Raw genomic sequence first — 24,684 nt, forward strand, 5'->3', positions numbered from 1 at the left:
CTACCAATTTAACCCTAATTTAATCACTGGACTATTTACAATGACTAATTAACCTACTAAATGGTAAATCTTTGGACTACAGCAGGACACCGGAGCGCCTGAAGAAAATCCATGCATTACTTAGGGAGGACATACAACTTCCTTATATTTGATATTGGATTGAACTCTAAACTCTGATACTTCGAGCTGTAATAGCGTCGTGCTAATCTCTGTGCCACCATGGAGGAACAGAATGCTACAGAATTCATAGATGTCCTCAATCCTAAGAATATTATCTGTGTGCTGGTCTATATGTAGAATTAGATACAGTCAATATTTTTCTTTGGGTATGGGGAACGAGAAAAACAAAGCAAACTGCAACAGGTCACTTATATGCACATACTGTGTATTTTTAGGTTAACATTTGACAGAGTCAGTTTGAACTCCAAGACAGCCCATTATGTCAAGTTAAACTGTTAACTTTTTTTTGTTATCTTTTTTTCCCTTTAAAGAAAACCTGCAGTAGCTGTCAATTTAAATATGTCCAATTCCAAGCAGAAATGCATGGTATTGTACAATATGTGATTGAATAACTGATGAAGGTTTCTTATAAAGATTATGATAAAGACATGAATATTATCTTGCAGTAGACAGAGTAAAAATGCTTGGTTCGCTGTTCTATACTGCAGCAGTTGAGACTTCATAATATTGACTTGAATGAAATACCTCCATCGGCACTAACTTTTATTTTAATCATTTGATCTTCCACCCCTGCACAATCTCTTTTTTTGTTTTTACAAATACCTTAGCTATATGACATAGCTGTGAAGTTTGTCAAATTCTCTCATGACATGAGATGAAATGTCTTGTACCAAGTAGTTTTTTTTAGCATATGTTAGGTACAATACTTCCTGAAAACAAAAGACATTGTCCTGTGCATTTATGGGGCAAGTTATAGGAATATATATTGTTCTATTAAAGCTTTGTTTTATCATTATTTTTCAAACGTTTGTATTTATAGTGATATGTTTTACCGTTACTTGCATTAAACATTGCACAAATATATATTCTGTCCATAATTCTGCGCCAAACTATCCAACAAGGTTTAGACTTCATCATGGTGGTTTACCTGGGTTTTCTTAAAAAATATATGCCCTACTATGGTAAAAAGCTTTGATTTTTGAAGTCTGGGATTGAATGTCTTGTCTCTGTAAATGATGAAATACTTGTGATTTAAAAAAAAGTTATTGCATCATGAGCTAATCCTGGCCGTTACTATGCATATTTTCGTATCTTCAGATTAAGTTAGGTAGATTTTTTAAAAAAGATCTTGATGTATTTTCATCAACATAGTAAATTCTGGAAGAATTGTTGGTCAGGCACAATCTGTGTTGGAAAATGAACAGTCAATATTGTGGGCTGAGACCCTTCATCAGTCCCGTTCATTTTCTTGCATTGATGCTGTCTGACCCATTGAGCTCCTCCTCCTCTTGTGTCTTTATATATTTTAATATTATTATCATTGTGCAATAGCATGTTCTAGGTTTGATTATATCAGAGACAAATTAACATAGAATAAGGAGCCTATAAGATAAATCTGGAGATTGCGCTATTGCTTTCATTAATAAACAAGCTAAGTATATTATTTCAGTGTTGGTAGATAAAAAATTGGAGTATTTGTATTCTGAAAGTTTTGTAAATGATTGGCCTCAAAACCTGAATTCTCAAATAAAACTCAAATCAAGATTACCCCTAAGATAGCACTTTTGAATTCTATTAAGGGGAAGACCTGAATAAGCACATTGATTTTATTTGCATGGAAATGTATGGCATTGGTGAAGTTAGAAGTTATTGTGTATTGGAATCATACTTTAGACTGGAACTTGCTTGTTGCTTTTTCACAGACATTCAAAACCATTCTACATTTTAGGCTGCTTCTTGTACGTCAGTGTGGTATGATAGCTGAATTGAATGTATTTTCTTAATGGATCTCTAGTTTTGTGTTTTGTGAACTTTTGCTGCTGTTCTGAATCCATTGCATTTTTTTTTCTTCAGTAGTTTTGGTAACTGGAGGGAATTTCTATTTTGTTTTTCTGCTGAGATTATGCACTTTTAAGTTTAGAGTGCCTCCTATTGACAATAAGAGAAAAAGCAGACCTATATTAACTTAATTTTTTTCTCTGTTTTAATTCCATACACTATTTCCCTCGCTGATATACTACTTTGCCATCAGTTGTTTGAATCTCTAGAAAATCTGAGAGACAAGAATGGTAAATTACGTCGAGAGGGGCAAATGCTGTGGAGTACACTCAGTAGTATAGTTGGACAGGTTAGTAGATATATTCTGTTGTTGCATTAAACAGTGTTTCCTTCATCCCACCATCAATTAAATCAAAATAGTACAAGAGGTAATGATGAAAGCCCTGCTTCTTGTATCATTCATGTAGTTTTATTTATAGGTTGTAACTGATATTTTTCTTTGCAGAATGTCTGTTTCCATTTTCAATTACTGATTGACCTGCTATGTATCAGTGACCTGACTCCCCTCTTCAACCCATCATGTTTTGTTTTTCAGTTGTGCTCTAATACTGGCTGTAACTAATGTTCTGTAGCACCAATGAATATATTCTAATTTCAGCCATATTGTTTTGATTAACAAAGAAAGCCTCATGAAAAAATAATTACATTCAATTCTTCTGTATTTTCATAAGTAAAAGGCACTATAACTCCATAATGCAGTTTGTTTATCTTTTCACTCTTTTCATAATTTTAATTAATATATTTTGAGGGAGTGAATTAGTTAATTAGAATTGCAATGAATATGGAATTAGTTGAGGGGCTAATAAATCTAAATCGGATGTAAAAGCATTATTACTGAAGTTTATGGAAAATGAATAAATCTCAGAGGATGAAGCATTAATAGCACTTTGCAATAAAAAATTAACCTCTGTCTTTTAAATGGTGATTTTGTGGTGAGTGCATTGCATTTATTAGTGAAGATTTGTCAATAAGGATAATTAAGCGTTTGTATTAGATGCAGATTGTACATTTGGTTGTCTTGTGATACCATAAACTAACGCAGAGAGAGGTTCCATCTGCAATGCATAAAATGGATTTTGCTTATCAAATGCAATATCTTACTTTTGGTGCTTATGCCAAGTGAGAAAATAACAAAGCACAACTGCCAACTACACCTAGTACATTTCCAGCCGCATGCAGTAGCATTGGCAGCAGCAGGATTCATTTACACAGCTTGCATGACACTTTTTTTTTCCAGTTGGCTGAACAGATGCAAGCCCACAGGGCCACTGTGAAATGACTTTGATAGATGGTTGCTGTCTCGGAAGCGAGCATGCTACAGATTAGTGGAAACCCAAAGAGAATCTTGCCTGTTTTGCAGGGAGTTTGGTCCAATAAGATAATTTTTCTAATTAACCTATAGAGCACCAATGTATAGTGGTGCTGTGGAAAATAAACTATTTCAATATTCTTTTGTCAAACTGCTGTTTTTCCCCCTGTAAAGTAACATGTCCTTGGCCATCACTTTGAAAACTTATAGAAACAATTGTTCTGCACAATTTTTATGTTGTTTATACATAAAAGTGTTTTAGATTCAAACCACTGTTTTCTTTAGAATTTAACTTCCACAAATGATATATGTACAGTACTGTACAGGTTTTAGGCACAAGTAAAAAAATCTGTAAAGCAAAAATGCTTTTAAAAATAATGAAATGAAAGGTTTCTAAATAATAAAAAAACTATAAAGAGCAGTAAACAGTAAAAAATTAAATCAATATTTGAGGAAGCCACCCTTCACCTTAAAACTGCATTAATTTTCTTAGATGCTTTGTCATGCAGTTTTATAAGCAAATTGGCAAGTTTATTGATAGGTAAATTACCACAATCCTTTTATGAAGCATCTATTTCTTTAATTCCTAAAAAAGATAGAGAATGTGCATCATACAGGCCTATATCTTTGTTGAATATGGAAGCTGGTATGCTGTTCAAAGCAATTTGGAGAACTTGCCACCATTCTTTTGCAGACTTTGGTTGTCTCACTTGCTTCTGTCTCTCTGAGTAATCCCAGACAGCCTCAATGATGTTAAGATCAGGGCTATGTGGAGCCCATACCATCTGTTGCAGAACTCCTCGTTCTTCTTTTGGCTGAATTAGCTCTTGAAAACCTTGGCTGTGTGTTTGGTCATTGTTCTGCTGCAGAATGAAGATGGGACTGATCAGAGGATTCCCTCATGGGTGATGAATGAGAATCTACTTGTACTTCTCAGCATTGAGGGTTCCATTAACTCTGACCAGATCACAAACTCCGTTTGCAGAAATACACCTCCAAACTTGCGGTGTTTCACTGTAGGCTGCAGACTTTCATCCATGTAGCACTCTCCACCTCTTCTTTGGATAAACTGCCTCCTGCTTAAGCCAAAAATTTGAAATTTCGACTCGTCACTCCAGAGCCCTTGCTGCCCCAGTGCGCCAGTCCTTGTGTTCTTGTGCATAGGTAAGTGTCTTAGCTTTGTTTCCACTTCAGAGGAATAGCTTTTTGGCAGCAACTCTTTCATGAAGACCATTTTGGACAAGACTTCTCCAGACTGTAGAGGGGTGTACTTAGGTTCTAGTGAGTAGCAATGCTGAATTTCTTCCAATTTGGAAGGAAAATCAGTTTGATGTATTTCGTTTGCTGCACTCAGTGTCCATGGCTGACCACTGAGTTACTTGTCCTTATTCTTGGCAATTTCTTTGTACTTCTTCGGAAGAGCTTGAACAGCACATCTTGAAACCCCTGTCTGTGGCACAATTTCCGCTTAGAAGAGACCCTGCTGATGCAAAATGACCACTTTATGTATCTTGTTGCTATGCTTACTCTTGTCTGTTGTAAGAATTGATGATTTAAAGGTTAAACTGTCACATCTGCCACACCCTCACCTTTTAGTTTGGTTGTCCTTCAGCCAGTTTGATTCCTTTTACGCTAATTTCTGTTTCGTTAATCAGTTTTTTCATTCAACTCATTATGTCATTGATCATTAACATCCTGTTTGGTGTCTTTGTTTAATCATGCACTGGGCTATATACCTACAAAGTAATCAAGTTTTTATTTGAAAAGTGGACTGTTATTTAATACATTACTTTCTTTAATTAAATGTAAAACATTCTCTAACATTTAATTTTTTGGAAAATGAATGTTTGGAAATAAAAAATTTGCTTTTTTCAACTGACACACTAGCACAAAAAACAAAATTAAACTTCTGATGCAAAATGTATTTAAAAAACATAGGATCCCTATAAGTTGCATAGTACTGTATACTGCTATATATCCATATGAGATTGCAGTACACTGATAATTTTAGTGATAATAGTGATAATTTTGCATTGATTTTCTTGTTATCTTAAAATATTTTTAAATTGATAGAAATTGAATTTCCCTGTGATTTTGCGTACACCTAAGGAAAGACGACCTAGTAAAAAGGATGGAGGAACTTTAAAATCAATGGCACCTCCTGCAGTATTGTACAGGTATTAATTTTATCTGCTTGTTTTGACTATGATTGACTCTCTGCAGTTAAGTGTATTTTGTATGATTGTGTCTAAGTCCAGGAAAATGATCCAGGATATGGGGAGTATTCAGGCTGACAGTGCAGGCAATACAGATGAATGATCAAAATTTGTGGCAAAAGGATTTCAATAAAATTAGACATTTCACAGGCAGTTCAGAAACAGTCTATATGCAGATAAAGGAATAAATTTTGAAGCCATTTAGTGCAAGCAACAGTTAATGCTAGACAAATTGTTAAGTCTAAATCTTAGATTAATAAACTATTTGTGTACATTAGATACGTGGGTTATGATTAAAGGGAAAATGACTGGAGTCTTCTCAGAGTCATATCAACTGGCAGTTTCTCCAGCACCCCCACTTTCATCAAGTAGTTATGATCATCCATCTCAGTAATTAGTTCTGCCAGTAGGTCAAATTTTCAGTCTCCATGGACACAGTAGATAGGTATTGTGTGACTGTAGTGAACTCCAAAAGCAGGGGTGCAATTTTTCTTCATAAATAACAGTAGCTACCAGAATCTACTATAGCTTTAATAGGTTTTCCATTAACTTTGACTATTATAAACATAGACTCTTTCTTCACACATTCTGCTTGTTTCCCATTACCAAACTCACGATCATTACAGATATTATCATAATCATCATCAGCACATGCTTCCACTCTTGGTACATAGCACATACCTGACAATTTGTGCCTTAAGAGGACACGCAGAGAATTTATGTCCTGGCTTCTAACAATGGTAACAAATAAAAGTCTTCGAACAACCTACCAAATGTTCTTTGCCCTTGTTCCCCCACTCTCCAGTTCTGCAGAGTTCCCCTGAGAGTTCCTTGGAATGTTAGTCTCTGTTGCTTTAGAATGAATACCCCGATGGCACCACCTTGTGGGCATTGTCAGGCAGCAGTGAGTCCACCTTCTGGCTGCTGCTCTGAGTCTGTGTTCTGGTGTATGGAGGAAGCAATAGCAGCAGCTGTTCCAGAACAATGACTTCACCAGTCTCCTCCTGCTTGGGTTCAGTCCATCAGCAGTAGAGACCCTTCAGGCGATGATACTTCTGAGTGGGCGGCTCCATTGGTGGTAAAGTAGTGGAATGGAAGCATTTGCTGAGATAATCAGATTTACCTCCATCAGGTCTAGATAGTTGTTGGACCTCTCTTCATCCATTTGCAATGTAGGCTTTGAGAGTTTTACCTGTCAGTAATGGCACTGGCTGGCAAGCCCACTCCTGCTCTGTCCTTTTCCATATCCAGGCTATCCTCTTGAACTTGAGGAAATAGTTCACAATATCATCAGTTTGTTGATAAGACGAGATCCTTCCGCAGATTGAGCAGACAAAAAGTATCTGAACAGATTTTCCAGAGATGGTTTGGAGATGGTCATATTTGAAGGCCTTTCTGCCTTAGACTTGAATTTAGCCCTTTGTTGAAGTTCTTATTTCTCTGAGGTCACTGTTCCCCAGACATGTGCTTTATTTTTAGCCTCAGGGTTTCCTGACTTGGAACCACAATCCCACTCTGCTCTAAGTTGAACACCTTTCTGTTACTGGCCATCCCACCACCGCCACCGTATGTTAGATGTGAGTTATGGCCTTCCCCTCCCCGCCTCCCTGTCCCTCTCTTCCCCCCTCCCCCCCCACTGACAGTGATGACTCCCGTTTATTCGGCACCAAGACATACCATCTTGAATTACCCACAAAGGTAACGTAAAACTACACATGAATTAGAATATGATGTACCCCACAATATAGTTACAATCACGTTACAAAATAAACAGAAGTATCTACCTTACATACAGTATACAAACAATATACAGGTAGTCCCTGAGTTACAAACATCCTACGTACAAACAACCCGTACTTACGAACCGAGGAAGGAGTACGCCGTCCGCCATTTAAAATTGGATTGCGACACCGTCCTCCATTTTGATTCTTTGCTGTTGACATTGTGTTGAATGTGTAACTTTGTATTTGGGTAAATTTTTCTTAGCAGGATTCACCTTGACTCCCACCCCCCCCCACTTTTCCGGTCGGCTGGTGGCGCAGTGAGAGCAGCGCCGGGCTCGAGAACGGAGGTTCTCGAGTTCGATCCAGTGACAGACCCAAGTGAGCCAGGTTGATGTCAAGCTTGCAACTCAACCTCGTAAAAAAAAAACTGCCACCTCCAGTTTAAATTCCCACACAGAATATTGATGTGGATTAAATACCCAAACCCAGCACAACCCCCACTTGTCTCATTTAACCTGTCTCAGTGTAGTGGACTTTAGGACCCGGGGAATCAGTGCAGTGTTCCTTGGGAGCCAGCGGAGATTGGGACCCACTGCCCGCAGTGTTCCTGTTCCGTTGATGGGAAGCAATCACGATTGAAAATAAAGTGGAAATAATAAAGCGTTTGGAAAGAGGTGAAACATCATCGGTCATTGGAAAAGAGTTAGGCTCCAGTTGGTCAACGATCGGAGCAATTTTAAAGGATAAAGTGAGAATAATGGAGCATGTGAAAGGCCCTGCACCGATGAAAGCTACAGTTATTACTAAGTAATGCAGTGGTTTAATTATTGGAATACATATGTTTCTTAAGTGTTTTATATGCATAGAAAGGTAAAATATATACTATATACTAAGACAAGCATTTGACTAACTGACGCTAAATAATATCAGATGTACTTGTTATGACTTATGTACAAATCTGACTTAAAGATGGACTCAGGAACGGAACTCGTTTGTAACCCAGGGACTGCCTGTATACACATTTACATATCCCCATTACTGAAGAGCTGGAATATTCCACCGTGTATGGTGGGAAGGGCTCCATAAGCCAAACCCTTAGGACTGATTATTAGAATATAATGGGCGGAAGACATTTAAGTGTGCACAGTCAGCACAACGACAACAGAATGACAAAGCTTTGTTTGTGGGTATGTAAGGAATGTGTTTACCAAGGGCTCTATCAGTGTACAAAAATGTTAAGTGTTATTGGCTGGTGTATGAAGTCAGGTTATAGTTCAATCACTGAATGGGCAAGTAGCTTGATTGGCTAAATGATATGCTCCGGTTTCCTTTGGTCAGATTTTTTAAAGATGCTTTGAGCTCTTAAAATATGCACAAGTGTGGCTAGCTGACTGAAGTGAACACTTTTTTTTGTTTTCATTTGGACAGTAGCAGGTATGTTTTGTTATTTAACACTTACCCAAAAGGCTGGTATATGTCTAGGGGAAACAGAGTTCCAGCAACTCACCAACCCACCTCCCGTACACGCAGGTACTGTGAGAATCGAATTTATGCCTCGCGCCCGCCAACAATATCAAGCCCACAACAAATACCGTTATGAAATACACTTTAAAGAGTTTACTAAAATTAAAAGAGTAGTAGGCAATACAATATATATATATATATATAAAAAAGGAAAAAAACAAAAGGCACCAACTTATCAAAGTTCAGTCTGTTTAGTGCACTCGTTGGAGCTCAATCAACGAACCAATCGACCCATCCGGCCTTCGCACCTGGGACCACCCCGGTGGTCTTACGAGCAGTCCAGCACACGTTCACCTTCCTGGCCGTCTTCCTTGGCCTCTCCCTCACACCAAAGACCCGCAAAAACCCCTCCCCCAAGTTCCCAGCATCACAAGACACAATAACATTCCTCATTGATTAACAAATGAATACAATTACCATATCAGCCATTCTAAAGCGAAACAACGGCGAGAGAAACACTTATCCGACAAAGAAGCATTCCTGCTCGTAACAAACCAAAGAAACCATTTTGAGTAACATACACAGGACATTGTACAGTTACATAACACAATTTATGATTGAACCCTCTCAAAAAAAATTCTTCACTGTCTTTCAGTTGCATTTTTTTCCTATAAAATGACTACTGAGAACAGTATAGTGACAGAGTATATCATCTTCAAGATTTATGACTACAGAAGTGTAGGCTCAAAGTTCAAAGTAATCTATTATTGAAGTATGTATACCAGATACAGCCTTTGAGGTTCATCTTCTTGCAGGCAGCCACAAAACAAAGCAATGCAACAGAACCCACTAAAAAAAACCCTGCAGAACAAAAGCTAACACCCAGTGTGTGAAATGAAGAAAAAATTGTGCAAACAATAAAAAAAGTAAACAAATAACACACAGAGAATGAACCACAAAGTCCTCAAAAGTGGGTCCCCAGCCACGGAGCCAGTTTAGCACTGCAGCCAATCCAGGAGCCCAATGGCTGCAGGCCACAACACAAATCCAGTTCAACTAAGGTGGGTAAAGCCTCTCAGAGTAGTGAGCTGAACACTCATTTGTCCTTTACCCTTGGCCTTGATGCCTTGATTAAATTGTGAATAGGACATAAGAATCCTGAAAAGGGAAGTAGGCAAACAAGGTGAATGAAGAGAAAGATGGCAGACAAGGAAATACAAGGTTATCCATATTGATGTATATGATTAAAGAATGCTGGTGTTCAGAGAGAAGTGAGTGTTTTGTTAATGAAAAACTAAGTTATTATGCTGGTAGCTCAAGTATTTTGGAAGTCAAATGGAATGCTGGCCTTTATTGCAATAGCTGGAGTACAACAATAGGGAAGTCTTGCTACAACTACACAGAGCAGACTTAGACCACGACACGTATTTTTGGAGGCAGTGCAAGGGGAGGTTGATTGTGAGATATAATCTTTTTTTTTGTTCATGGATGCTGAGATTGCTGGCAATGCAGTGATTATTTTCCAAGGATAATTCCCTGAACTGAGGTAGCTGTTAATACTCAAAACACATTAGTGTCTGGAGTAAGGTGAAGGCTAAATAAGTTAAGGATGACAATTTTCTTTTCCTGAAAGACAAAAATTATCCATGTTTGTTTCTAGGACAATCTAGTTGTTTCATTATTATGGTTATTGAAACTTTTGTACATTCTAGATTTATTGAGTTGTATGAACTTAAATCTCCAGCTACCATTGTACAAACTTTTTTTTAGGTCAGTAATGTAGATTTCTGGCTGCTGGTCCAGTAACTTAATTACATTGATATTGTACCTTCATTAGAAATCCATACTGAGGATATGTTATGTGGTACCATGATCTAATAAGAGCTCAAAACTGAATGTCCATGATGGCAGTTGACCATTGACAACAGCAAATTTGTTCTCTGGCACACATTATAGATTCTTTGGTTAGCATATATCTCACTCCACTTTTAGTTCATGCTGAGGAATTATGATTACTTTGAGCAGACGGTGTTGATTAAGTACATGGCAGAATAAAAATATCTGTTAACAGATATTGGTTCAGATCAAAGCCCCCTAACTCTGCTTTATTCTGGTTGAAGACAGGTAAATAAATAATGCATAATGTTCACTCCATCAACATATCCATTGCTAATAATGGCAGAACCTCAGCATGCAAGTGAGAAGTGTTCACAGCCAGCTTCAGTAATATGTGCTGAGTGAATGAAATATCTCTGCCTCTTCCTGACATCTTTACCATCACAAATAAAGGTTCAGCAGCATAACAACTGAGCTATAATACTGATCCAGAGGCAAAGGCTTGAATCCCTTGATGGTGGGCAAGGAACTTAAATACAAGTGAAGGAGCAAAAATCGAAATCTAGCATTTTCCACTGTGATAGCCTATAACTGAATGATACAAACATCAAATTTTCCAAATTCAACTAATCTACACCCTCTTTCCTTCTCCTAACTGGCCATCTATGTTCTCTCTCCCTTTATTCACCATTTCTATTCCCATTCCTCCCTGTCTTGTTCCCTAGTTTTGTAACCCTCCCTCAGCAGGCTCCATCTGCCCGATACCTGCATACCTATCCATCTGGGTTTCTTCCCCCTTGGCTTAACCTTCCTATTGCTCCCTTATTTGGTTTCATTTGTTACCTTCTGTCTTCTGTCTCTATTCAACGCCCACTCCTCCCACTTGGTCTCATCTGTCCATCATTTCTTCTCCCTATCACCTGCCAACCCCTGTATCATCCCTGCTTCTTGCCTTTCTGTATTGGTTGTCTCGCCTCTTTTCTGTCTGACCTGATGTAGGGTCTTGACCTGAAACCTTAACCTTCTTTTTGCCTCTTGTGTCTTGATGCCCTGAGTTCTTCCAGCAGTTTGGTTTTACTAGTTTCCTGATGCCTAGTTATGATAGACTCTGAAACTAATTTGTGTGATGGCACAACTGTAACTAGAAAAGCTGAAATTCCTTGGGTGAGATGAGACTGCTTTTGATGTCAAGTATGGCATTAAAATTGAAAATAAAAATTGAATCTAAAGAATTTCCAAAGACAGAAGCAATTGGCTACATTAAGAAAGGTTGTAGTTATTGGAGGTCTGCCATCCCCACAGCAGAATTCTATAATCTGTCTTCTGCTGGAGTTTGCCTTAGTACAATCCAGGCTAGCAATTTAATTGATCCTTTTTCATGGTGAGGTCAAAAGTGAAAATATTTGCTATGTAAATTGTTCAGTTTCGCTAATATCTAATCAGATAACGAAGTGACTTCCTTGCCACTGAAGTGCCATTACCATCTCCTAAACGGAATACCTAAAAACCTACCTTGGAATTCAATATCATTACCATTGTCAAATTTCCAAACATTGGCATCCTAAGCATATACAGACTGCAGCTAGAAGAGGTTGGAGATGGGGCATTGTTTATAGATTCTTTCTACCATTTTATACTTGAGAGTGTAATAAATGAATGCCTCATAAGTATTGAGATCATCCAAGATACAGCAATTTGCTTGAGATGCCATCATAATTATTGACATTCTCTGCCACTGCAACATTGCTGCAGAGTTTATCTCCAATATGATGCACTGCAGCCATTTATCAAGATGACAATGACTAATTCTCCTAAATGTATGACCTCTAAAACCTTTAAGAACAAGAGCTGCAGGTGATAAGATGACTTGCAAAAATACTCCTCCAGGACACACACTCCTCTGGCCTTGAAGTATATCTTTATTCCTTTATTGATGCCATTTTAAGAACATGGGCGCTCAACATAATAGAATTGTTGATGCTGCTTCACCACAGACATGGTTTAAGGCAGTTAATCATATTTTTGAGACCAGAAATAAGTACTGGGATGTGGTGATGTATGAAATATTATTTTGTTGTTGTTTATGTCCGTGATTGAGGTAAATGTCATTTACATAAGCAAAATATCTAAGATCAATTGATCACTCTTTAAATTTAATCAAAATAGTAATGAACATCCTGCAGTGTTGCCAAAGGCATTTTATGTTTGAGGACAGATTACTACTTGTTCAAAAACAGGTTTAAAATTCTTAATTAGACAGAAAGGAAGAAGTGAGAGTAAACTGATCTTTTTAACATTGGCAGACGGTTTGCTATTCATACCCTATATCAACAGTTTGGCTGAGGGAACCAAATATTTCTATTTGCTATTGATTCAAAACAAGGTGGAATTGTGAATACAAAGGAGAATATAAAGAAGTTCACAGTTAGAGTCAACCATATCAACAGTCATAGTCATATCAACCACTTTTGCCATTTACACTAATCCCATTTGCCTGTCTACATGCAATGTTAAACATTTTGATTACATCTGATTTCACCATTTCCTCTCGTAAAGAATTCCAGACATTCTTTGCCTTGTGCCTCCTTTAAAACTTCTTCCCGTACTTTAAACTTTTGCCCTCCTCTGGGGGCAAAATTGTACCTTTTACAATATAACTAGGGGGAATAATGTGAAATTATCCCTTTAGTTACAAAATACAAGAGCAGATATTTTTAAAGTTGCTTTTGAACTAACTTAATAAAGTCTATCTTTTGCATTGTACTTTTTCATTGAAGAACAAATTGAAAGTATAGCTACAGTAGGTAATTCATACATGTGGTCAGCAACAAACCCCTCAATTTCTGTTTTTTGATTTGTATGCATTTAGCTTTTGGAATCTCTAATTTGGTACAGAATTAGAAAATTATTCAAGTTGTCTTGTTTAAAAATCTACTATTCTGAAATCAAGTATGTTAAGAATAGCCTAATGTAATTGCTGTTGTTATGCAGTAGGATTGGTGAGGAATGTGTTGTCATTTACAAGCTGGTTTGTTAATTTTATGAAGTAAAAGCTTGGTGAATGTAATTATATAGTTGTAAAGTTGTTCAGTCTTGTTTCACATTTACTGTGAATTGGGTATGATACTGAATATCAAGATATAATTGATCATTTGATTCATGATTGAGTAGAATTAATAAGTTTTTTTTATTTCCAGTTGTGGAATTTGTAAGAAGAATCATGACCAACACCTCCTTGTTTTGTGTGACACTTGCAAACTCTATTATCATCTTGGTTGTTTAGATCCCCCACTCACCAGGATGCCCAAAAAGACCAAAAACAGTTACTGGTAAGAATTCTTCACTGTTCTAAACATGCAAAAAGTTGTATGGAGTTTGCATCAAGTGGCAGTGTGTAAAACCTTCAATACAGAAAAATTAAAATCTTTTACAGTTTCAATGCTCAAGTAGGTAGGCTCATTTTTATAACTTTGCACCATATTGATTTTTTTAAATAAAAGCAGTAGGATAACACTAGATGTTTTAGTTTGAATATTAGTTTTTAATTTTACTCAAGACTTTTTTCCTTCTCCATTGAAATGTCGAATGAGATGGTAATCGTTAATATTTTACTACTTGGGTAAAGAGAGGCAAGACTGCGCAGGCACGTAATGTCAGCCAGTATAGTGAGAAAAGTTTAAAAAGAAGACCACCATATCCAGTGGGTAGCAGAGTGATAGGGCTTTGGCTCAACAGGCTTAGGTGGTAACGAGGCAAGGTAGGTTTACCTGTGTTAATTGCAGAAAGGAAGTATGTGTGCGTGAAGCCGGTGTTGTGTGCTCGGTGTCAGATGTGGGAAGTCCTGGAGTCTCCAAGCCTCCTGGACGGCCATATGTGCACCTGGTCTGTCGAGCTGCAGCTCCTAAGGGACCTCGTTAGGGAAGCTCGATGACCTTCATCTGGTCAGGGAGAGTGAGGAGGTGATAGAAAGGAGTTATAGGCAGGTGGTCACAATGGGGCCACGGGAGACAGACAAGTGGGTAACAGTCAGGAGAGGGAAGGGGAACAGTCAGGTACTAGAAAGTACCCCTGTGGCTGTATGGGGGTGGGGGGAGGACATCCTACCTGGGGGAAGCAACAGTGGCCATGCCTCTGGCAGAGAATCCGGCCCTGTGGCTCAGAAGGGTAGGGAAAAAAAGAGAAAGGCAGTAGTGATAGGGGACTCTATAATTAGGAGGTCAGACAGGCGATTCTGTGGATAGAGGAAAGAAACTTGGAAGGTAATTTGCCTCCCAGGTGCCAAGGTCTGGGACAGATTGCGTTCACGATATCTTGCAGTGGGAGGGAGAACAGCCAGAGGTCATGGTACATATTAGTACCAGTGACATAGGTAGGAAAAGGGAAGAGGTCATGAAAACAGACTACAGGGAGTTAGGAAGGAAGATGAGAAGCAGGACCACAAAGGTAGTAATCTCGTGATTACTGCCTGTGCCACGTGAAGGTGAGTATGGGAGTAGAATGAGATGGAGGATAAATGCATGGCTGAGGGATTGGAGCAGGGGGCAGGGATTCAGATTTCTGGATCATTGTGGCCTCTTTTGGGGCAGGTGTGACATGTACAAAAATGACGGGTTGCACTTGAATCCCAGGGGGACCAATATCCTGGCGGGGAGGTTTGTTAAGGCTACTGGGGAGAGTTTAAGCTAGAATTGTTGGGGGGTGTGAACTGAACTGAAGAGACTGTGGAAGAGGTGGTTGGCTCACAAATAGAAAAAGCTTGGAGACAGTGTGTGAGGGAGGATAGGCAGGTGATAGAGAAGGGACATTCTCAGGCCAACCATTTGAGATGTGTATTTTAATGCAAGTATTATGAACAAAGCGGATAAGCTTAGAGCATGGATCAGTACTTGGAGCTATGATGTGGTGGCCATTACAGAGACTTGGATGGCTTAGGGGCAGGAATGGTTACTTCAAGTGCTGGGTTTTAGATATTTCAGATTGGACAGAGAGGGAGGCAAAAGAGGTGGCAGCGTGGCACTGTTGTTGAGAGGTAAGTGTCACGGCGGTAGGAAAGGTGGAAGTCATGGAGGGATTCTCTACGTAGTCTCTGTGGGTGGAGGTTAGGAGGTCAATAACTCTACTGGGTGTTTTTTGTAGGCCACCCAATAACAACAGGGATATCGAGGAGCAGATAGGGAAACAGATCCTGGAGAGGTGTAACAATAACAGAGTTGACATAGTGGGAGATTCAAATTTCCCAAATGTCGATGGGCATCTCCCTAGAGCAAGTGGTTTAGATGGGGTGGAGTTTGTTAGATGTGTTCAAGAAGGTTGCTTGACACAATATGTAGATAAGCCTACAAGAGGAGAGACTGTACTTAATTTGGTATTGGGAAATGAACCTGGTCAAATGTCGGATCTCTCAGTGGGAGAGCATTTTGGAGATAGTGATCATAATTCTATCTCCTTTTCAAAAGCATTGGAGAGAGATAGGAACAGACAAGTTAGAAAAGTGTATAATTGGATTGATGGGAATTATGAGGCTCTCAGGCAGGAACTTGGAAGCTTAAATTGGGAACAGACGTTCTCAGGGAAAAGTTCGGAAGATATGTGGCATATGTTCAGGCGATATTTGTGTGAAGTTCTGCATAGGTACGTTACATAGTAGGGTACAGGAACCATGGTGTACAAAGGTTGTAGTAAATCTAGTCAAGAAGAAAAGAAAAGCTTACAAAAGGTTCAGAGAGTTAGGTAATGTTAGAGATCTAGAAGATTCTAAGGCTAACAGGAAGGAGCTTAAGAAGGAAATTAAGAGAGACAGAAGGGGCCATGAGAAGCCCTTGGCGGGCAGGATTAAGGAAAACCCCAAGGCATTCTACAAGTGTGTGAAGAGCACGAGGATAAGATGTGAAAGAATAGGACCTATCAAGTGTGACAGTGGGAAAGTGTATATGGAACCGGAGAAAATGGCAGAGGTACTTAATGAATACTTTACTTCAGTATTCACTATAGAGAAGGATCTTGGTGATTGTAGTGATGACTTGCAGCAGACTGAAAAGCTTGAGCATGTAGATATTTAGAAAGAGGATATGCTGGAACTTTTGGAAATCATCAAGTTAGATAAGTTGCCGAGACCGGAAGAGATGTAACCCAGGCTACTATGGGAGGTGAGGGAGGAGATTGCTGAGCTTCTGACGATGCTCTGTGCATCATCAATGGGGACAGGAGAGGTTCCATAGGATTGGAGGGTTGCGGATGTTGTTCCCTTATTCAAGAAAAGGAGTAGAGATAGCCCAGGAAATTATAAACCAATGAATCTTATTTCAGTGGTTGGTAAGCTGATGGAGAAGATCCTGAGAGACAGGAGTTATGAACATTTGGAGAGGTATAATATGATTAGGAATAGTCAACATGGTTTTGTCAAGGACAGGTTGTCCCTTATGGGCCTGATTGAATTTTTTGAGGATGTGACTAAACACATTGACGAAGGATGTAGATGTGGTGTATATGGATTTCAGCAAGGCATTTGATAAGGTACCCCATGCAATGTTTATTGAGAAAGTAAGGAGGCATGGGATCCAAGGGGACATTGCTTTATGGATCCAGAACTGGTTTGCCCACAGATGGCAAAGAGTGGTTGTAAATGGGTCATATTCTGCATGGAGGTCGGTGACCAGTAGGGTGCCGCAGAGATCTGTTCTGGGACCCTTTCTCTTCATGAGTTTTATGAATGACCTGGTTGCTGTCGTAGTGGCATTAGCACTGGACTTCATAGTGAAGACTCCTGAGGTCAAATCCAGCCGGCTCCCTTGCACGCTTTCCATCTGTGCTGGGTCGAGTATCGAACTAGCAATTCGGCTTCGTGAAAACAAGAAAGCCTGCTAAAAAAATGCCATCACAATGGCATCCCTATGACTCCACTCAGAGTTAAGGGCTTTCTTTTTTCTTCAATGAGGATGTGGAGGGATGGTTTAGTATGTTTGCTGATGACCCAAAGGTTGGGAGTATTGTGGATAGTGTGGAAGGTCATCAGAGGTTACAGCGGGATATTGTTAAGATGCAGAATGGCTGAGAAGTGGCAGATGGAGTTCAACCTAGATAAGTGTGAAGTTCATTTTGGTAGGTCAAATATGGCAGAACATAGTATTAATGATAAGACTCTTGGCAGTGTGGAGGATCAGAGGGATCTTGGGGTCCATGTCCATAGGACACTCAAAGCAGCTGTTTAGGTTAACTCTGTGGTTTGGAAGACATATTGTGTATTGGCCTTCATCAATCGTGGAATTGAATTTCAGAGCTGAGAGGTAATGTTGCAGCTATATAGGACTCTGGTCAGACCCCACTTGGAGTACTGTGCTTAGTTCTGGTTGTCTCACTACAGGGAGAATGTAGAAACCATAGAAAGGGTGCTGAGGAGATCTACAAGGATGTTGCCTGGATTGGGGAGCATGCCTTATGAAAACAGGTTGAATGATCTTGGAGCGTCAGAGGATGAGAGCTAACCTGATAGAGGTGTATACGATGATGAGAGGCATTGATCTTGTGGATAGTCAGAAGCTTTTTCGCAGGGCTGAAATGCTGCCACAAGAGGGCACAGGTTTGAGGTGAGGTACAAAAGCGATGTCAGGAATAAATTTTTTATGCAGAGTGGTGAGTGCGTGGAATGGGCTGCCGGCAACGGTGGTGAAGGCAGATACAATAGGTCGTCTAAGAGACTTTTGGATAGGTACATGGAGCTTAGAAAAGTAGAGGGCTATAGGTAAGCCTAGTAATTTCTAAGGTAGGGACATGTTTGGCACAACTTCGTGGGCTGAAGGGCCTGTATTGTGCTGTAGGTTTTCTATGTTTCTATTACTCTTAACATCTTTGAACATAAGGAATCTTTATAGAGCATACTTTATTGTGCTCTGCTTGTTCATATCATAACTCCTTCCATGGTTGTTTATGAGATCTATGATTATAAGGTGTGTCAACTCGTAAATATTGAAACATTTAGGTTGTGATTGATATTTTGTTTTGAGCTTGTTGTATCGTAGAGTTGATTAAAGAGCAAAATTGGGCCTAAAAGCCCGTTCTTTGAGAAGTAACAATATAAAAAGTTTTTTTTTTGTTGCTGTATCAATTTGGTACCAGTTATAGCTCACTGTTTCATTTCACTTCTAACTAGGAAAATGTGTTCAGCATTCCTGAGGTGCTACATTATCAGAGAAGGTCTCTTTTATATAACTAGCAAGTTGTTCACACAAATCTTATAGTACTGCTTTGAAGAAGAACATGGTTATTTTAAGTTTCATAACTAATATTAATCCCTGAGTCACAATAAAATGATAATCACCATTGTCTCATTGCTGTTTGTGAGACCTTGCAGTACCCGAATTTCCTTTGTATTTCATATGTTACAATGCAAGGTTGCTTCATTTTTGTTAAGTGCCTTGAAACATTCTAAGCAGATGTAACAGCACTATTTTAATGAATCAATTGTAAAATTTGTGTTAATTATGTAACTTTATAAAATGTCTAATGTTGAGAATTATTCTGCCTCAAACTGATCACGTAGTTCGGTTGTTTGAAAATCTAATGCTTTTAGGTCAAATTTAAGTATTTGTCAAAGATAAGGACAGAATGAAAAGAGTCACTTTTAATTTGTAATTAATTATTTTTTTTCTACACCTTTCCATTTGACAAGAGCAAACTTGTATAAAATTTGAATTTCACCTCTATATAATCCAGAATGAATTGTAAATCTCCATGTAGTTGGTAGTAAAGTGAATTTTAGCCCATTAGTGAAAATGTTAGTTTGTAGAGCTGGTGGCTGTCCTTTTGTGAATGCATTCTTGAGAGGGGATCCAGATCACCAACTTGCGTTTCAGTTTTGATTAGTCTGAGCATACTCTGCAAAACAGATTTCTTCTGAGAAATTGAGTTGTATTGATTGTTATATTTTACCTTTTGTCGTGTTTTTATGAATCCTTTTGAACTATCAGCACAAATGTCTAAAAGCTTATTCTTCTGAAAGAGGTTCAGGAGATTTTAAAATATATTTATAAGCTGGGCATGATTGAATTCGTCATAGACCATGACCTGCTTGAAGATGCACATTTTATGCCCCTGTTAAAACACCTCAAGGGCAGAAGTATTTCATTGTTTCGGCTTTTATGTAGCTTATTTAATTCTGAATCATTGGGTGAATTTTTTTAGTTATTTCTTAAAAGGAATTGAACATTTTTCTTAATGTGATTCTTCCCATTTTGGCTAGGTATGAAATATACTTTTTACATCAGGGTACTCAAAAGATTATGTAAAATAGAGATGAAAATTTTATTGAAAACTGACTTGCTCACACATTGTAATTGCTTTGTTTACTGACAACTTTGTAGTGTTGCATTTGGAAGAGTCCAAATTTCTATCATTTCAGCATATAAACAGCCATACTGAAACGTAGAGAGGACTTTGCAGTGAAATACTTTCACTCCATGCAAAACAAAAGGTAGAGCATATTTACATAGTTTTTCTTGATATTTCACTCTGCTGAAGATCTATTCTATTGTACAGGCAATGTTCAGAATGTGACCAAGCTGGGAGTAGTGATCTAGAGGCAGACATCACGATGGAAACTTTACCAGATGGGACCAAGAGATCAAGGAGGCAGATTAAGGAGCCTGTGAAATTCACTCCATTGGATATTGTGATTGAACCAAAGAAGATCATGAACAAAAATATGGTAATTTAATCCCCTCTTCCTCTATTCTTGTAATCCATCTTTAAATGCTATACATTATAATTGAGGTTTTGCGATGACATAATGACCAATTCTTTGTAGTGTAATGAAATAAAGTTACCAATATCTGTTGTAATTACCAAAACTTAGTCCAAACATCTGGAAAGTACTGTCAGCACCACCCTGCTTCTGTAGGCTGCTGTTCTAAATATTCAACACAGAGTTGATGTGAACTTCAGCTTTTGTCACTGTTCTTGGTATAAACATCACTGAAATTGTTATCCTTGTTGAATGAGATGTAACTGTGTCTTTAAATGAACATTGATGTAATTGTTGCTGAACAACAACTGAATCTAAACAAAATGTATGGAGTACAGTTTTTTGGGGGGTATTCAAACATTTTTTTTAGTTTGCTTTTAAAATATTTACTTTCAACCTTATTTATGCATGTTTTTCACTCACTGAAAAAAATGTTTAAAAATTTTTAATTTTGAACCTCTCAAAATTTATCAATTTAGCTGACTAGCTAGATCAATTTCATCAATGAAAAAGCAAAATACAGTAGATCCTCTAAATCTGAAATAATAAATAGTGCTGGAAATACTCGAGCAGGTCATATTTGTAAAGAGAGAAACAGTTAACCTTTTAGAATAGTGATCTTTCTTTGATTGATTTGCTGATTACATCACTCATGCTGTTGGTCAAGGATTCCTATAGAAGGAATCTGACTAAAGTCAGGCAATAGTGCTTTTGTGTCCAGCAACACTTTCCTGCTGACTGGAAAATGCAGGGCAACTAGTTTACTTAAAAGCTATTAAAAATTTTGTTTTTTCTTAACAAGCTGCTTATTAACTATTTTCTGTTTATAGGAGCCATGTATCTTTTCTCTGTCTGCCTGTATTGTATTTTTTGTTGAGCATGTATTATGGGTAATTTGTCACGTGGGTTTGAGTGTGGTGGAAGCAAATGAGTATAGTTACGTATTCTCACTTTGTCTTAATATTGTTTAGTTGAGAGGGAGTGAGCTGGGGGAATGATTTTTTTTTTGTTGACCGCTTGTTTATGATCGCTTAATTACGCTAATTTGAACACTAATTATTCTCTTAGCTATATTGCTAATTTAGTGTTAGTTTTTTATCGCTATATGATCATTCGTCTTTGCTGGTTTCGTAATAAAGGATCGAACGTACATATTTTCGACTTGGAACTCAGTTATTTGGAAGCATGTCATACAGTGTCAACTCTGATACTCAGTCTCTCAGCAGTTTTGGTTAGTTTTCAAGTAACTGCTATATTTTGTCAACAAAAAAAGTTATTCCAACTGAACAGAAGTCTACGGCAAAGGATTGCCTCGGACCTTTTGGCAAAACTGGACAGCTTGATTTTATTGATTTATGCTGTGCGTTTGTGGTTTGAACTCAGTTTCGAATAGTCATTGCTGCCTGGCCGTTGTGGACCATTGCTTAATTGCATGGTGTTTGCCTGAGGGTTTGTCGCTTTGTTTTATTGAAATGCTGAAATATTCTTCCTGTTGACGACATTTAACTTGAACACGTTTGTTTGGTGTTGTTTAAGTGCTGTGGATGCGCGGACGGTTTGTTGCCTACTTTTTTTGAACGGAATATTGCCAGTGCACTTGTGAATGTGCTGCAAGTTAACAGAGTTAATTGCAAATTGCACAATACAGAGAAAGTAACTTGAGTGAATCGAAGCATGGAACTGACATCAGCGACCCTGAAGTCAGCACTTGCAAAAAGAAAATTAAACATACCTCGAAAGCTTTAATGGGTAGAATTGAAAATCTTCAAAAGGAGGATAAAACAAATGTGAACAAAATTAAAGGTCTAATACCATCAATTAAGGTTCTTATAGAAAATAAGGAAAATGCCTTACAAGTGCAATCTCATCTTGAGGACTTGTCTAATTGTTGTGAAGCTGTTGCTAAGCAACGTCACATGCTAATCTTATTACTTCATCTTAAGGACGAAGGGAGGAAACAGAACGAATGTTTTTCAAACATTAATAGGTATAGTAGTACACTCATAGAGGATGTGAAACAGTGGTTAACCCAGGCATGTTACATTGAAGATCATGTTGCTGAAACCAGTGAATGTGTCTCATCTTCTATCAGACGATGTTTCTCAAATTCTCAGGCATGTTTTGACTACGCATATAGCAGCTGACCCATAAAATGATGTAAATGATGATAGTGTGTCAAATGTCAGCACTTGAAGTTCTGGTGCAGGAAGAAAATCTCCTTTATCTGCTACCTCCTTTGCATGCATTGAAACAGGCTGATTTAGGCATTAATGGCTCGTCGACAATTATTGAAGGACAAGCATGCGCTGGAGGACCAAGAGGAGCAGTCAGTTGTTATGGAGAAGGGAGGAACAACCTACATTGGAAGCAGAAATTCCTGCATCTGTGGTTAAAGTTAATATGCTAAAGGGTTCAAGTGTGGTGAGTGCTAAAAGTGCCCCAGCAGGACTGGCCTGTGGTGTGAATTCCTATAGTAAAAAAGCATAGAGAGAAATAAAAATACCCTGTGTCAACATTGATTCATTTGTTCCTCAAGTGTCTGTAAACCATGAACAAGATCCCCAAGAGGTAGTTTACTCTCAGCCTGTGTTAATGAGGCACTCTGAAACTATGTCATATTCAACAGCTCAACAGGCACAAGAGAATATTCATTTACAGCATGGAAACACAAATGTTAGAGGTCAAAACAGTATTATTGATATTATGAAGAAACAAAATGACATAACAACTTTATTGGCACAACAACAATGTATTTCCTCTTTGCCGAAAAGAGAGATTCAAGTCTTCATTGGCATTTCATTGCAGTATCATGCATTCATGAAGACTTTTGAAAATAGTGTTGAAGGCAAGACTGACAGCTAAAGTGACTGCCTCTGTTTCCTTGAAAAGTACACTAGGGGCTGCCCTAGAGAACTTGTCAGAAGCTGCCAGCACGTGGACCCAAAGAAAGGATATGTAAAGGGTAAGCCTTTACTACAGGAACATTTTGGCATTGAACAGAAAATTGCACCCTCCAACATACAAAAGGCTCTTTCTTAGGTACCTATCAAGTCTAAAGACATGGAAGCTCTTCAGGACGATTGTCTTTTTCTTAGAGGCTGTTGCAATGCCATGGAAGAAGTGTCGCAGATGTGCCAGTTGGACATGCCTGATAATATGTCAATTGTCATAAAGAAATTGTTCTTTATGCTTAGGGATAAATGGAGAACAGTGGTATACGAACTGCAAGAAAGGCATAACCATAAAACTACTTTAGCTGACATTGTTGACTTTATTGTAAGACGTGGTGTACTTGGATTTTCAGAAGGCCTTTGAAAAGGTGCCACTCCCACTCATGAGGCTGCTCAGCAAGAATTACAGGGAAGTTAATAGCATAGGTGGAGCATTAGCTGATTAGCAGAATCAGAGTGGGAATAAAGGGATCGTATTGTGGCTGGCTGCCGGTTACCAATGGAGTTCCACAGACCTCGATATTGGGACGGCTGCTTTTTATGATGTATGTCAATGATTTGGTCTATGGGATTAGTGGACCTGTGGCTAAGTTTGCCGATGATACAAAGATAGATGGAGGAGCAGATTGTGCTGAGGAAACAGAGCCTGCAGAAAATCTTGGATAGTTTAGAGGAAAGGGCAAAGAAGTGGCAAATGAAATATAAGGTTGGAAAGTGTATGGTCATGCAGTTTGGTGGAAGAAATAAACGGGCAGACTATTATTTAGATGGGGTGAGAATTCAAAATGCTGAGATGCAAAGGGACTTGGAAGTCCCTGTACAGGATACCCTAAAGGTTAACATCCAGGTTGAGCCAGTTGTGAATGCAATGTTGGCATTCATTTTAGAGGTATAGAATATAAGAGCAGGGTTGTGATATTGAGGCTCTATATGGCACTCGTGAGACCACACCTTGAGTATTGTGTACAGTTTTATATTATATAGTCTTATAAAAGGATATACTGACGTTGGAGAGGGTTCAGAAAAGGTTCACCAGAATGATTCCAGGAATGAAAGGGTTATTGTATGAGGAACATCTGGAAGATCCTGAGCTGTATTCCCTGGAGTTCAGGAGAATGAGGGGGGATCTCACAGAAACATTCCGAATGTTAAGAGGTCTGAACAGATTAGATATGGCAAAGTTATTTCTCATGATAGGGGAGTCTAGGACAAGATGGCATGACTTCAGGATTGAAGAATGTCCATTTAGAACAGAGATGCAGAGAATTTACTCTGGTCAGAGGGTGAATATCTGTGGAATTTGTTGCCACGATTGGCTGTGGAGGCAGAGATAGATAGGTTCTTGATTAGCCTGAACGTCAAGGAGTATGGGGAGAAGGCAGGGGAGTGGGGATGACTGAAAGAATTCAAACAGCCCATGATTACTGGT

At 38.5% G+C, this 24,684-nt stretch overlaps 1 protein-coding gene across 3 annotated transcripts in view; it reads left to right on the forward strand.

Annotated features, from left to right (window-relative positions):
• Positions 1-24,684, forward strand: part of phf14 (PHD finger protein 14) — a 252,389-nt gene that overhangs the window by 95,865 nt on the left and 131,840 nt on the right. For all 3 annotated transcript variants that reach the window (XR_009512717.1, XM_059972616.1, XM_059972617.1), the window contains exons 11-14: positions 2,213-2,308; positions 5,402-5,505; positions 13,766-13,897; positions 20,100-20,268. Coding sequence is in view for 2 of the 3 variants with exons in the window: in XM_059972616.1 (XP_059828599.1) it covers positions 2,213-2,308; positions 5,402-5,505; positions 13,766-13,897; positions 20,100-20,268 (501 nt within the window). In the remaining variant the exon portion in view is untranslated. The remainder of the gene's footprint in view (positions 1-2,212; positions 2,309-5,401; positions 5,506-13,765; positions 13,898-20,099; positions 20,269-24,684) is intronic.

The sequence above is a fragment of the Hypanus sabinus genome, chromosome 6, assembly GCF_030144855.1.
Source record: "Hypanus sabinus isolate sHypSab1 chromosome 6, sHypSab1.hap1, whole genome shotgun sequence".
Lineage (NCBI taxonomy): Eukaryota > Metazoa > Chordata > Chondrichthyes > Myliobatiformes > Dasyatidae > Hypanus > Hypanus sabinus.